This window comes from Xiphias gladius, chromosome 3 (assembly GCF_016859285.1).
Source record: "Xiphias gladius isolate SHS-SW01 ecotype Sanya breed wild chromosome 3, ASM1685928v1, whole genome shotgun sequence".
Lineage (NCBI taxonomy): Eukaryota > Metazoa > Chordata > Actinopteri > Istiophoriformes > Xiphiidae > Xiphias > Xiphias gladius.
Window position 1 is genome coordinate 18512961 of NC_053402.1, and position 16415 is coordinate 18529375.

Sequence of the window (16415 nt, forward strand, 5' to 3'; positions counted from 1 at the left end):
ACGATAACATAAACATCATATCTGCGTAGATCGATGACGAGGCTGTAATGTTCTTTAAATCAATACATGAAATAAACATAACTGCCACATATTCATCACGTTTTCCACATCGTTTGCGTTCATTTGTGGTTTGACTGGCACTCTTTTAATTACATCATCTCATCGCGCCAGTTTCTTCTTCAGTTGGCACCCAACTGGAGAATTAGAGCCATGAATCATGTTGTGGCCAACTCCTAATACTAACATAACAGCACTGGACGGAAACACACACTAAATGACTTTTCTTTTGCCAATTTTCTTAAAATTTTGTTAAAATTTTTGCTACATTTGGATAGAAACACTACTGCCACACTACTTCCTATTTTGCCCCCTTTCAGACGAGTGTCATACTTCGCACAGGCGGTCTTTGTCACTTGTTAAGCATGCTTTGTTACTGGCCATTTGCTGAAACGACCGATGCTGTCATTTTTCTTGGGAAGACAGTCTTGAACAGGCAGTGCAGAAGTGAAGACTATTGCGGAAATGCTTTAGGAAGTTTCTGCTTGTCACTACCGGAATCCATTTGAACAACGAATTCAAGCTAAACGACCGGCACAGAAAATTCCTTATTACTTGTAACTTACTACTCTCTGGAAGATGAATAACAAGCAACTTTTAACAACCACACATGTTGCGTAAGATTATCGGCAAAATATTGACACAGCACAGAGGGCATGATGAAACGAAGCTGCAATGTATACAAACTATGAATTAATGATGAAAAAACCTAATCTCTGTATTCGGATCACCTTAAAACCCATTTAAATCCCGGCTTCTAAAACAAATACAAAATTTTGAGCTCCAGGATTTAGAGTTTGTCTCCAATTAACATCGACACGCATGATGGAGTTTCAAATATTCGAACAGATATCACTGCTTGAAATGCCAAAGATTGTAGCTTTAAAACATTATTCCTATTTTAGAGGACTTTAACCTGCTAAAATTTCCTGTTATCAACATTAGCAGGAAAAAACGATTTTCCTGACTTCTAATCTTATCCAGTATTCTTCACTAATACATATACAGCTTGATAGAGAAACAAATTGATTAAAAGATAGAAAAAATGACGATGGCAATAAAGAAAATATTCTATTCTAACCACACACGTCAATTTTGTCTTTTCTTACTAGCAGGCTAATGTAAAGCTCCTTGTGCTGTAGTTCAGGCAAAATATTTATGAGTCACCCAAATCCATTTCTCATTCATTATCCATGGAGGAGCTCTATGCTGTGCATCAATATGACACTACAGTTAAGGTTTGGTTCTCTAGATTTGAAAGGGAGTTTCAAATCATCTTTATGGATTCTAATTGGACTTTCTAATATACCAAAAAAATGATATGTGACTTTGTGGTTTTCCCTAAACCATCACAAAAGGTTTCATCAGGGGGAGAAGCCGGCCCTTAAACAAACGCTTTCCTTAATTTGCACAGCTTCAAGCCTAATGTTAAATTGATGAGATTCTCATGGATGAGAGTCTGGAATTTAATATAATTTCAGCAGAGGGCTGATTACACTGGTCTGGTGTCCAGACCTTTAAATATATTGGGTTAAGTAGATATTGGGAAAATATATTCTTGGGTTTCTTCTGAGGGATATCAATTTTACACACTGATCCGGGAAGAAATAAGTATGTGTCTTTGTGATGGCATCCTGAACTCTTATTACAATTTCACCACGCTGATTCTTAAATGCATGCATTCAAAGACTACTGTTACTTTGGAAAAATTGTCTTATGAATGATCTGGAACATTCAGACTAAAGATCAGTGGGTCACAAATGACCCACTTCAGCTTGTTGTGTCTAATACTGGGCCAAGATAACCATATTTTCATTGGGTGAAATATCAATCAGTAACATAAAAAACAACACTAACATTAGGTCAGAACAACACATTGACAACGGGTTGTTACCCAATGGGTTGGGTAAAGTAAAACCAGTATTGCGTTGCATTGAGAATTTTAGTGAGTACTATTATGTGATGTTGGGTTAAATCATACTCCCAGTTAGGTTTCCACCTTCTAGTCAACTCGCTGCAGGAGCCCATTTTCAAATGTAACAGTGGCTCAGGCCCTCACATCCACATTGCCAGCCTTTGTCAGCTTGTCTCAAACATGGCAGAGTAATTGTGTGCTCGTCAAGCTATTTTGTTATTGTGCTTACAGTTCCTAATCCCCCAGGTAATCCCATCAACTTCACTACAGCCACAACCTCCCTGGTTGAGCTTTTCTGAACAGCTATCATCTATTTCTATTTAACTGTCAAACTGTTAGGACAAATATGAGTTTATAAGCATGGTGCGATGCGGTCAACAACTTTTTATCAGCTTTCTCTGGCTGAATGACTGTGCCCACATGAAGATATGAAGACTTGTGAGGTGTGAGAATAACAGCCCTGTAATTGGTTCCATTTGGAGATGATCATTGTCCCCATTAGTACCATTTGTGTACAATGATGTAGACTCAGTTTTTCATTGCCTTTCATTGCCTCCTCCTCTCCCCTTGGAAATGAACAATTATCTTCCTTAAACTGATTTCTGCCACAGCACGAGCTGCACATCAAACTCATGCACATAAAAACCACTCTATCCGGAACAGTTTTCTCTCACCTTGTGTCATGTCGCACACATACCACCACATTGGGCTTTATCTCGTCCTTTGTAAGTATAAAATGAGTATAAATCTAGTTCTACAGGAAATTCAAAACTTGATTCTTGTCATGTTTGCTTGCCTCTAATCCCCCTAATCCATTATTTGTCATGCTCAGAATATGCTCTCTGTTTGAACTTCAGTATTATCAAATGATACTGGTGGAGAAAACGACTCGAGGATTCAGTGGCTATAGTTACGAGCTGACACTCAAAACCGCCTTGGGCACATCCCATCCCGAGGTTGACATCATCTCCTTAGTGCCATCACTGAACTAATGTGGTCAGGCTCACTCTGAGGGCAAGTGTATAAGGCAATTGTACAGCGATGCATACATTTATATGTTGTCCCACTGTAACAGAAAGCCACCTAGTTGCTCAAACCTTATTGTGTCCTATAGTCAGGTGCCGTAATTGGCTAAAAATAGTCTGGCATGGAAAATTGTGAATTGTCAATTTTACTCTTTGTTTTTGGATTGATTAAACCAAGGTTATACCGTGCTGATTAGTGAACTTTAGACGTGCTTGTAGGCAGATTTTGTTACCTTTTGGCAGAGCCAGGCCATTTCCTCCTGTTTCCAGCCTTTTTGCTAAGCTACGCTAACCAGCTGCTGGCTATAGCTTCAAATTTACAATACAGATATAAGAGTGGTATAAATCATCTCATCTAACTTTACTGCAAGAGAGCAAATAAGTGTATGCCCCTAAATGTTGAACTTTTGCTTTAACAGATGAAGAGGTCTTTTCTTGACCTTCCACACGCGATATGAGCACATAGTTATAACATACTGGCAATGGGCAGATTAAAAACTTCTTTTTTGACTCTGAATGCTGTAAATAAATTTCTACAACGTTAGGACATCCTTTTCCTTTTCACCATGTCTTGCGGCCTTGTGTAGAGGATTAGGGATAAAATCCACAACAAAGCAGTGCTCAATCTCTGTATTGTGTCTTCATCTTCTTGAACAGCTTGAGGTTTTCTTTACACGCAAAACTTTCCAAGAATTATTACAAGGAACTACTATAAAACATGTAGGTTGCTGAGCCGCCGAAGGTGCTCTGTAGCTGCATACGTTCGCCAGGTGGTGTCTAAGATGCAGTTTAGACCTCAGTCTCCTCTCTGCCGCTGCCTCCAGGCTGTCCAGCCTCAGCCATAAGAGCCGGCGGCTCTTCCTCACAGTTATTTTAACCCGCCTGCCTCGACAGATTCCCAGCATGGGGAATTGTGCACTGACCACCACTGACTGAGAGAGTGTTTAATAGTCTGTTACATGCATTGAGCCTGAGCCTCTTAAGAAGAACAGTTCACACATTCTTGTCACACTTCTCCATTTCCACCTCCTCACTCTACTTGTTTACAGGGCTGGTGGTTGCTTGCTCTCTTTTTTTTTTTCTTTTTTTTTTTTCTGTAGTTTAGGTACTGCATGTTGATATGTTCTTTGCACATTTTGAATTTGTGCTTGGAAATTTTTAAATGTCAGAAATTGGATGGGATGTGTTATGTAAAAAAGATTGTGTATTTTGTTGAGGTAGACATCCATAAGGAAAACAATTAAAACAATTTTTTCAAATCAAGCCACGGCAATAAAAATGAAATATAAGGGGGGAAACAGCAAAAAATGTGCCAGGATGTACCTCCAACAAGTCTTGGCAGTGGGGCAGGAATCCACATACACCTTAAGCAACATGTCATTCACATTAAACCACAAAATATGTTGTTGGTCAATGCCCCCCAGAAAGACACGTGGAAGCGTTTTATGACGCTACAATCGACAGGACGCCATTGCCATAACAAAAATAATTTTCCGATTTGACAACGCCATGGCCAAGGTTTGGTTAGGTTTAGGCACAAAAACTACTGGTTCAGGGTGAGGAAAAGATCGTGGTTAGGGTTGAAATGATTTCTTTGTTAAGGTTAGGGGACCTTCACTGTCATGGTTACAATGGTAACTACTTGGTTACGGTGAGGGAATGACTGCAGTCATGGTTAAAAGACGCCAACGCTGGCTGACTGTAGGAAGCGGGAATCAAATAGCAGTTAAATTTCAATGTTTTGGCACCCCATCTATTCAAGCGCTCGATAACATCATCACCCGACATCCTCCTTTGCCTGGACGGGCAGGAGTTACAATTCCTAGAGTAGCTAGAGGGCTTCGTCACTTGAAATGTTTTTGGGCATTTGCTAAAACTACTGATGCTGTTTTTCTTTGGAGGACAGTCTGCGACTAAGGCAGAGTAACAGCTGACGAAACCTTCCCCTAGAATAGTGTCACAAACTATAGAGGATTCCACAAGGATGTTGTGGGAGTTGTGTGGGCAAAGTCGCCTGGAGTATTTCAGGTTCTCTTTGCTCTGTAGGCAGACACGCTGAGGTCTATCCATGAGGTGGCAAGTAACCTAAAAACTCTGACGTCGTCCACTCACACATGGGATAGCGTTGAAAGTAGGAGAAATCGAAGAATAGGATTCTCGCAAGCTTCTTCTACGGGTGGAAGATCTGTAAACTCTTTGTAGCAGGCACGTGGTGTCTGTCATTTACAAGTTCATAAAGCTACAAACGCTGTTTTAGTCTTACATAACCAGTTGCTCAGTGAGTGTTTACGCAGATACTATGTTGCCATAAAATGTATCTGCATAATGCTACATATGTATTATATATAGGAAAACAAATGAGAGAAACACCTGTGATTTTGCTAATTCTACTAATTCTACTAGGCCATTTTCAGAGATAAGCGGTGCTAATCGTAAACATGATTATTTAAAAAAAAAAAATGTAAAGTGATAAACGAGATATTCTTACTCAAATATTCACAGTTAGAGTCTATTTTTTCATACATGATCATGTGGTTTTCAGTACGTACGTTTCTTATCATTTAATTGCACATGTGGATGTGTGCTTTACTTAAAGGTAGAAGGAGAACAATGGGGTTGGCTTAATCTTTCATGGTTATCAATCATGCCATGTTAAATATACCCTGAGTCTTACATTAAGCAGCACACCTCCTCTGAGGCTCAGAGGGAACTTAAAAGCAGCAAACTGTCACAGAAAAGCCTTATTTTTTTTCCCAGCTCCTCACAGATCATGTCGTACCTTGCTGAGCACTGAGGCATGAGTCAATCACAACTTTAAGCACAGGACGTCTCTGCAGGTTCTATCTCCTGAGCTCCTTCGATACATTGCTGTGATGGACATGTGTCAGGTGATGAGGAAAAAGTCAAGTGACTTACACAAAACGTTTGCTGCCTTACACCTTGACAGTTTAAAGGGTTCGTGTTAAAGCAAAGATAGACAGAAGTAAAGTGTTGCTCGGCTCTCTTGGAGAAGACAGACTTATTCCTACAGATCAGCTGTTAAACTCACTGAACTGACACTTGCTTCTTCTCTTCCTCAAAGAAGCTGTAGCCTGCGTCTGCCTGGTGTGATATTGTTCCATTTTTGAAACACTGCTTCTTGTCTGATATTTCCTCTGAGTATGTTGCCCGTTTGGTCTGGGGAAGGTTTTGTCTTCCATCGGTTTGTAGAGAAGCATCCTTTTTTTAAAGCTAGCACAGGGAAAGAAAGGACTCTGACAATTTGTGCAGTGAGTACAATCCCACATTGCACCATAGCTGCTCTTTTAGGTGAGGCTGTGTTGGCCTCTGAGCGAGGCGCCGTCGTGCATACGTTTTAATAGACATTTTACACAGGTTTGGATGACATGACGACATACTGTGAGGCACTGTGGTTTTTGATAAATTTTGCTTTACCATTTTCTACCAGGTATCTAATCCTTTACATCTCTATCAGGACATTGCAGGAAATGTTATAAATCAATGCAGACTGATTTATGCTGTTATTTAATTAAGAGTACTTTTGCATCGACGTAGAGGTGGAAGGATCTGTTGATTAATCAAACTGATGGACAGAAATGTAATCGGCAAATATATTGATAATCAGTTAATCGTCTCGGTCATTTTTCAGGCAAAAATTTCCAAACGTTCCCTGCGTTAATTGAGATTAAAAAATGTGAGGATTTGCCACTGTTATTTGTCCCATATGACAGTAAGCTTGATATCTTTGTGTTTTTTTTTTTTTTTAAGGTAAAACAAGGGATTAGAAAACACCACCCTGGCCTCTAGAAATTATTTTTGACTATTTTTCTGACATTTTCTGACAAAAAAAAAAAAAAAATCATTATTTAATTCAGTGGATTGCCTGAAAGCACATATTTAGACATCCCATTTTGTTAGCGGATTTTTTTTCAATGATTTTTCCAGAAATGTACTATATGACAATCACAACAGCTATGATTAAAAAAAAAATTGTTCATATCAGCGACTCCTAATATTAAATGATTTTAGATTTAAAAAAATAGATTTTCTTAAACACATATCATGAATACATTATTAAATGAGAATAGTAGTTCAGTGTGTAGCTGCAGCCTTTTAATTCACAACATTTAAGTAAAAAGTGATCTGGATTGAATTGTCAGCAAACACTGTTGACTGTGAAATGTCAAGTACAGGGGACAGACAGAATACCGTTTTCATAAAACATTACTTATAAAAGTTGCATGTTAATTAATGGTCTTTGTCTAGCCCTTTTCCAGCCCCTACAGCACACAGAGGGGGGACACATTTATAATAACCAGTAAAATATAATGTCATCCAACAGTACCGTCATATCAACTAATACTGCGAAACAAATACTGCCTGGCCGCTAACAACAGCAGATATTTCTTTCATTTTCAGGCCATGGGTTTTGGTGTTGTTTGGTACTTAATTATATTCAAAGGTGTTGTTTTGTCAAACCGGTGGATTACATGACATAATAATACTTATTGCCACAATTCAGCTTACAGTTGTTGACATATTGGGCTGAACCTAATATGACCCACCGAGTCAATAGTGTTTCCAACTGCCATTAAGATACCACAGATTTGCAGTCCTTTTCCAATGTGCTAACATTTTGTCTTCTTGCAACATTTCATCCTTAACACTCACAGAGTCATGAAGAAAACGCCAATAATCCCCAATGATCAAGGAGATATTTAGGGCTCATTATTAGCTTAGCTGGCACATTTCAGGGCTTATTTACTGATTGCACGAATGGGACATCATGAACTGACAGCCACCAAATGGGCAGTCATTAGGGAAGCGTGCAATTTGTGAAAGCATGCGTCCTGCTGGCTTTGACAGCACTCGTGGATTCATTGTTTTAAAGGATCCATTAAGTACAACTTTACAGTATGAACAGACTGATTAAACGTTGCCATGGTGACGTTGTATTTGTTATCTATTGTGACTCTAGTTCTACAGTGACAGTCGGAGCCCTGTAATTGGGCTCTTTGCTGCCTATCTCTGAATCTCTGCTCGGCGAAATTTTCATGTGCTTAACCAGTCAGGATGATCCAACTCAGCCCTACGGGGGCTGCAACACCACTTCTCTTAGGCTTGTGTGGTAAAGTGCAATTACCGCGCCCTCTGCCCTGACACTGACACATAATTATATCTGAAGTTGGCCCGATCCAACTCTCACTGTTTAACCCTCGTGAAAGAGGTCGGCAGGGACGGTCTGCCACTCCCCATCCATCCGGAAGCATGGTCTGTGTCAAGCCTGACGATAGACGACTACCTAACAAGTCAGACAGGAGCAACCCGACACGTATCACCTTCTTTAAGACGTTGATGGGTGGCCCAGACCCAACTCCCCACGTGTGGATCAGGAGTGCCACTGTGCGGGGGTGCACACAGGAAACACACAGTTACACCCCTACAAAGCACAAAATAAGCGATATCAATCTTTGTTTCTACAACACACCTACAACCAATGGGTTTTTGTTTTTCTGATCTTTCAATGCATCAATTCTCTTGTTTTTCTATTGCACCTGGTAACGACTGCTATACCTGGAAATGCTCAGCGGTTGAGTCACTAAAAAAATCAATCCACAATTTTTTAACTCCATGATGAGTTGTTTATGCATTTTATGCAAACACGTTTTATTAATTCCACAAGATATAAAGTTTAAACAAAACAGAGTTGCTAGAGTTTTGCAAGGAGTATTAATCTTTACTGTATGATGGAGCTCGGCTCCTCTGCTCCTCATTTTAATCTTTGTGCTAAATCAAACACATTTCCAATCTTATCAAGATGGAAAACAAGTGTAATGCTCCTTTAATGGCACTAGCTTTCTCACTAATAAGAAGAACACGCAGGAAATAGTTTATGCTGACTGAAGCAGCATGAATATTACATAAAAACGAATTCACCTACCTAAAGAACTACGCTCCTCAGCCCACCAGTTTTCCCCATTCAGATTTTATATGTGATTACAATTTCAGTCATAACCCTTTCCTGGTAAACGATGCAATATTTTTCTCAAGAGCCATTTCACAGATTTTCATGTTTCCAAAATTACCCCACTGACTACTATACCGACTACTCTCTGGGACTGTAACGTTGGTAAAATGAAGTTATACAGCCACATGCTGTGAACTGAACAGCGGATTCTTTAGAACCCCCAAGCGAGGAAAGAAAGTTTGTTACGTGGTGTTTTTATTGCTTCAGTGATTGCTTCGCTGGTCATAAGACTTTCAGTCAACCGCTGACAGCAACAACAGCATTGATATCACCTGGAAAATATTTGCACTGCTAGACAGTAAATCTCCATGGGTAGGCTGGGAAGCCTACCCATGGAGCTGTTTCACAGATGTTTCATTCAGAGAGTGTCATGTGTGTGTGTCCTTTATATACTATGTCACTTGTCCTGGATAATGAGTCTGTAGTTTAAATAGCAGTCTGTAGGAACATAGCCAGTGGTTTTTAGTCCTACCACGGTCCTCTGAATCAGACGGTTCAGTAAATTTTGGCAAACATGTCTTCCCAGTAGAACGGTGATATAAGCACACAGGCTTTTAGGTGGCTGGTGTGCAGCCAGGTAGAATGACATACGGCAAGGAGGCATGAGCAATGTGCCGCAAATCACACTTAGGTGAACACAATCTCTGCCTTGACTTTTAGGTTTCTTGAATAATTCAATACAAGCAAAGGAAAAAAATTTGATTTCCCAGGAGCCCAGACAAATAAATCCCTCTTTTAAGTGCACTTGTTTTAAAAAAGGAAAAGAAAATAATCTCATCAACTCTCACTACACCATATTCAGATTAAAAGGTCCAAACCTTTATGGCCACAGTAGCCTGAATAAACCGCTTGACTGTTCAACTTTGACCTGAAAAAGACTCGTTCGGCACTCGCTTTCTCACAACCAAAGCAGATCTGGGTTCTATCCGGGACAGTCAGTGAAGCCAAATTCATTCACAATGTGTTCGTCTCTGTTAAAGACCGAGTCTCCACTTTGCTTTCAGTAATTGGTCACACATTCTTAAAACAGTCCATACCGGTAATCCTACCACCGCACCATGAGAGGTATACTGAGTTTCAGGTGATACAGCCGTGTGAAAAACAGTGTGAAACAGTGTGTACAAAATTTTCAGTGACTGGATTGTAGTTATTGTTAGAAACAGAGTGAGGGTATGTTTGTGATAGGAAGGTTAGGATTTTTAAATAGGAAGCTACCGTATGACCTATATATTATTTAAAGCTGGTGTTTTGGATCCTTTGAATATTACAAACATGTGCTTTTTAAAACAGACTTTATGAAAAATAAAATAATGGCACCCCTCAGTTGACAGATAAGAAAATGTTTTCTATCGTCTTCCCTTACTGAGGGGGGTTGAACAGTTATGTATGTCTGAATGTGCCAAAAAGAAACCATAAGTATAAATGCCTCCAGTGCCCGCCAGTATTTCCTTGAGCCTGACTTCAGGGCGGAGAGCAGACTTCAAAAGGCAGTGACACTGAAAGAACCTCAATAAGGCATGAGTAGGTCACAAAAGCAGAGAGCCCAGCGGCAGCAAACACAAGTAACAATCCAGAAAATCAAAAACAACACAACAGAGACACGGGGGGGTAAAAAGCCTCCATGGTACAACAAAACAGTTCCAGAACCTGAGCAATCCAAGAAAAGTTTTCATTTAGATGAACAGACACAGCTGAATTATTATTATTTTTTTGGTCGTGATATAGTCCTGTGATCTAGGACTATAGTTATTCTACATATCCTGACTCAAATGGATCTGGATTAGATGTATTGGGTTTTTGGAGTAAGGAGCTGCATGCACTCATAGTTTAGCACTGGAAACAAGTCAATGAATAAATGTGAGAGCAAAAGTGAAAAGGGAGGGGGAAGAGAGACAAATGAGGAAAGAGAGAGAGAGAAACAAGAAGAGAGGCTTTTCTGCCTCAGACAGCCAGTGGGCTTTTGTGTGATAACTGCTGGCTGTAGGAGGCTCTGAAAAGATAAGGTATACTAATGGGGTGTTTAGGAGAATGTTTCATTTTTTTTTAATCATCTTTACTAAGGTGAGGGTGGAGTAATATCGAGGGCTGGCACTATTCATGCGAGCTCTGGGAGGTTTACATTGTGGGGACTGTTAGCGGTGCTTCAAAAAACCGCTAGCCCCCGTAGAGAGGAGGCAGCTGCAGCGCTGAGAGGCTATTATGAGGTACGGTTTTAGAGCAGCCATGGGCAACCTTAGGTCTTAATCTTTCCCATGAACACCTTTCCAGTACTGTCTATTCCACCATGATACGTTTATGTTCTCAGATCTACTTAATGGCCCCAAAACCATTAAACAATACTTTATGAGATTTTTGGTTACCTCTCAATACTTTGTGTTGGTTTACCATGCTGCAGTTCAACAACCGGTTTCATTTATTGCTCTGAAGAAAGGGTGAAATGGTTTGCGTTTTTGGTAGAAGGATGACACAATGCGACAAAATGCGACAAAATGGGGCCATCATCCGCACAACAGCAATGAACAATCAGGCGAAGGGAGGTAAGAGGCAAAAGCTTCTCATTCTCATTAGCCACTTGAGTGTGGTTACTCAACCTAAAAGAAAACCAGACTGATTACACACAAAATGCATGTATGTGCCTGCATACACTTGCATCCCCATATGCGAGTCTTGAACTCTCACGTATGTATATATACACAACCCATAAAAGACAGACAACCGTTAGAAGAAGCAAATTAAAGACAATTCTTCATTAAGACCCTCTGAATGTTGTGCTCTCATATAGGAAATCCACGTGCATTCTCATCTAAGATGACCAAAATAAGCATGTATGTTGTCCGTGTTTGATGGGGTTACAGATACAATTTATTACTCTGCAATATTTTTCCAAATGAGATTTGTTGTTTTCATATCTTACTTTCCAGGTCGCAGTCTTTGAAACGATCTCTCCCCAGCCACTTTAGTTTTCTATCTCCACAATAACGCAATGAGCCGCAGGCCACACACCTTCCTAGTTTTGATCCTGAGCCAAAAAGCAAATGAGAAAGCAGTACTGTTACTGCAGTATTTAGCATTGTGATATATGACCTCATCACTGAAGATTTCCATTGGCTCTGTACTGTATTTAGCTAAGGTCACTCATTCATTGCGTTATTATTTTGTCAGGCTACCATACCTGTTGGCTTTGCCAGAGACTTTTGTGGGAGTCATTAAGCACCACCAGCACTATAGTTTATCATTGAAAGCCTTTAGACTATTCTCGAGACTGGAAATTATCCATATAAATGGAGGGAACAAAATTGTAGCAAAAGAGCACATTCGATATTGTTGCACTATGTCATACGTTCAGATTGTCATATTGCTGCATGTACCTTTAACCCAATATTATATAGTCTGTAGAATTACACATTATAGACAATAATACCCTAACTGCAGCTGATGACACACCAAGAAAGAGTGCTACAAATGACACAGGAAATATACAATAGGATGCCACACACCAGATAATTGACAGGAGGAGGAACATGCAGGAAATAGACAAGGCTTTTCCCATCAGTGACCAACCCAGAGGAGCTCTGGAGGCAGAGAGAGAAAGGCAAAGCCCAGGAACATAGCCAGCACAAGCAGATGATGGAAAATGTACCAAAAAATCGAGCACAACAGCAGATGCTGGATGGCAGAGTAATAATGCAAGAAATGTGGAAAAAGATTACTTTGAAGGAATTCTTCCTCTGCAGGTCAAGTAAAACATGTCATGGTTAAAGAGGAATGGAGAAATGATGGCAAAGTGGGAGAAAAGGGTGAAGAAAAAAATTAGACAATTAGTCTCGGACCATGTTTCTCAAGCTGCATTTAAACGGAGAGAATATAATGCACTGCATGCCCCATGCAACAAGAGGGCTCACAGCAAGAAATCTGGCAGGTAGGAAGTAGAGTAGAAAGTACCACGTACAAACTAGCACAGACGGTAATCCAGGTTTTGTTATGTACTCCACACTATAGGCTCCATCAGGTAACTGCAGGATTACAGATAGTGAAGGATCATAAATGAGAAAAAAGCCACACGCGAGGATGGTGCGTGTGATGAAAGGAGATGCCAGAACTTGTGTTTAAGAATGATTACAAACAGGAAAATATGCACATGATGTTTCCCACTGAGACATTAGCCCAGCTATCGGTAGCAGTCATCTCAGCCCTCGATGCAGCTAGTGGATTTTGGCAAATCCCACTGCATCAAAGAAGCCTAGAGAGCGAGCTGATCAACGACGCTGCATGACGTGGTATTTTTATTATCGTTGCAATGTGTATCTCTGCAATGAGCACGTTGCAAAGGGTAAATATCGAAACAGAACAAACCGAGATGCTACATAAATCTGTACTGTTCAAACCACCAACCAAGATTATGAATAATTTGGCAGGGTGTCCAAGGGTCAATGCATGGCACAAAACAACTCACCTCTGTTCCCCCTTTTCTCACTCGCACTCAAGTCCAATTAGATAGCAAACCCTCTATAGGGAAAACAAGATCAGGAAGAGATGAGGAAAGGAGGCGAAGGGAGGAAAACTGGGTGTGCTTCTGTGCCTCAGCATTAGAGAGACATTAGCCACAGTGGCTGTGGAGCTCTCAAATAACTAAGGAGTGGATGGAAAAATATAAATGCCACAATTATATTAATTTCTCTCCAAATTCTTAACCACCTATCACCATTTTTCACCATACTGGTGAAAAATCTTATGCAATGTAGGAATAATAAATAACACATTAAGACATCTGGTATGCAGATTTGAACTTCAGCTTTAGTCAATGCTGATGTTTTTTCAATGCAGGTCATTGAAATCCACACACAACTGCATTTAACTTCACGCCTTTAGGCAGGATGTGTATGTTTTCAACCTACCCCTTTAAATTCAGTGAGCCCCCAGCCGAATTTGTCTTTGTGTTCATATCACTTTGCTTCGGCAATTCATCACAGTGAACGGCATGTCAACTTTGTCACAGTAATGTTATTGTTTCATGCTAATGCAGTTGGCACATTACCAACATCTCCACTTATAAACTAGAATTATGAAGAATATTTGAATTTTAATGAAATAATTTTTCTTGTAACTATACTATATGTCCCTGAAAATGTTGGTAATGTGTATAGCAAGGTGCATGAATATAACTGGAAAAACACCGCAAAGCAGACCAGAGTCTTGTTAAAAAAAAAAAAAATTCCAACAGCAGTTTTAATTTTTTAATGTGCCACTAAATATGCAGCTCAAAAGACAGACTATCATCCATTAAGATATTTGTACAGTGGAACAACTTTAATTACAATACCCTGGAAATAATAGGTGGAAGATTTGGTGACCTATTTCCAGAAGTAGAAAACACCACAAGTTTAGTTTCATCAGCATTCAGCAAGTTTGACATAAACTTTGCTGAACATTGGGAGATTAAACCCAAATTAAAATTAATTAAATCAAAATAGCGCATGAATTCTTTAGAAACCAAAACAACAATTACAGCATCATTAGCGTAACAACGAAGCTCGAGGTTCAGCATATTTTGTCCTATATCGTACATATAAATCCATGCTTTGTCAATCATTTGTATTTCAGATATATTCTAGATACTACAGTTTGTTAAACTTTTGGCTCGAGCCACTCATCACAATAATAACTTATTAACTGTAAAATAATTAAAATGCACGTTGTTCAATTGGTAGGTTTAAATCAGGCTTGATACGGCCCAATTTTACACCGGGCTTAGCTCTCAGTAACCAATTTAGACTGAAAAGTTTTAGTATTCAAATCGATTCTGCTTGAATAATTGAGTCAATAATTCTGGCCAATGAGTCCGCTGTCCGCTGCTCTGAATTTAATAACAACTTCAATCATTGGATGGATGAAATAATGCAGGTAATATAAGCCAGCACTATTTTTTGTTTCAATACTGTGCACTATGGACTTTCTTTATGTGGATACAATGTGTTGAGTGAATGATACACTACCGTTACATTCTTAGAGCAGTATTGCACATTTACAAGACTTTTCCATTAAGATATCAAGAAATTCCACGCAAAAGGCCTTTAGAAAATAACAGTAACCGACTATTTTAACAATTCAGCTAATTCCTTACTGTAAATTCTCCAGAATATAAGAGACATTATTCCGCCTGAATCTGGTAGAAATGATCCTATATTTACTGTTTATTACAACATCATTTTGCTCCCTGTGTTGCTGCTCTGGAATTTGTCATATTGGTTGTTTTAAAAAGGGGGGGGGGGTCACAATGAAAAAGACTTGAACCGAAAAGACTTTGCTTCAGTGTTGACACTGTAGCTTCATCAGACACCAAACTGCATTACCAGCTCCACTCAAATCCTTTAATGAATCAACTCTGGCAAGACCCATCAAATGAAGACACTAAATAATTCCTTTAGTGCAGGCACTTAGCTCGTTGCTCTATCCATTCTCTGAGTGCCGATTGAGGAAACTGGGAAAATAGCTGCAGTGCACAGATTGTTCTCATTCATGGTGTCAACCTAAACTCCATTAATGGTTAATATCATTAGTCTGATCGATTTCTAACAGATATTGATGCTATTGTGATGCTGTGTGGTTATTTAGTGTGACATAAAACGCTTTTGCAACACTTCTATTAAGATTTTTCTCTCCTACAGTACACTGTAAATTGAACCATGAAATGTTACACCAGGTTTTTGAATAGGTCTCTCACTGACAACAATACCTGTACATGCATGTAGCTCAAGTTACTTTCTACTCTTTGTATTATAGATGATGTCCGTTCATTTTCCCTTTTTAATTATTCAATTCATTCATTAATCATCACTCATACTGAAGGACTTGGTGGTCAGTTTGTCCATTTGTGGTCTTTTTGTATATTGAACTTGACTTTGGAATATTTTCCCATATTGGTTTTGGAATTCTTGAAATAGAAAGCCAGGGCACACCTCTTTCAGCCGAAAGCTTGCTGAGTCATGACAATTTATCCTCAGAGGCACTGACATTGGTCTCGTAGCGGCTGCAGAGTAGAGGCGGAGCGTTGCTCTGTGATTTATTGAGTGGGCTTACTGCAGAGGGAAACGGGGAGAATAAAGTGCTCTCACCTGGAAAGTGACGCTCACTGTGGTCAGGGGAGGTTTTTCCGAGGCTTCACTACTCACATTACTGTAAAAAGAGCCGATGAGGTCTGAATGATTCCATATTCATGAGTGGATTAATGAACAGTTGGAGGAATCGTGTCTGCGGAGCCAAATTGATTCTTAACATTTATCACTGTTGAATATATGAATGGACAAGAGCGGGTGTGCAGGAGGTTGGAACGCTGACCAGTTGCACTAAATAATGAACATAGATGGGAATGTCTATCTCTCGCCTGCATTTT

General features: G+C 39.6%; 2 protein-coding genes across 2 annotated transcripts in view; one reads left to right on the plus strand and one right to left on the minus strand.

The window, feature by feature from the left end:
- The window catches only part of psmg3 (proteasome (prosome, macropain) assembly chaperone 3), a 185019-nt gene that overhangs the window by 74006 nt on the left and 94598 nt on the right, over positions 1-16415 (minus strand). The window lies entirely within an intron of this gene.
- The window catches only part of elfn1a (extracellular leucine-rich repeat and fibronectin type III domain containing 1a), a 39904-nt gene continuing 31754 nt past the window's right edge, over positions 8266-16415 (plus strand). The window contains 1 exon segment of the mRNA XM_040117555.1: positions 8266-8400. Coding sequence (XP_039973489.1) covers positions 8266-8400 — 135 coding nt within the window.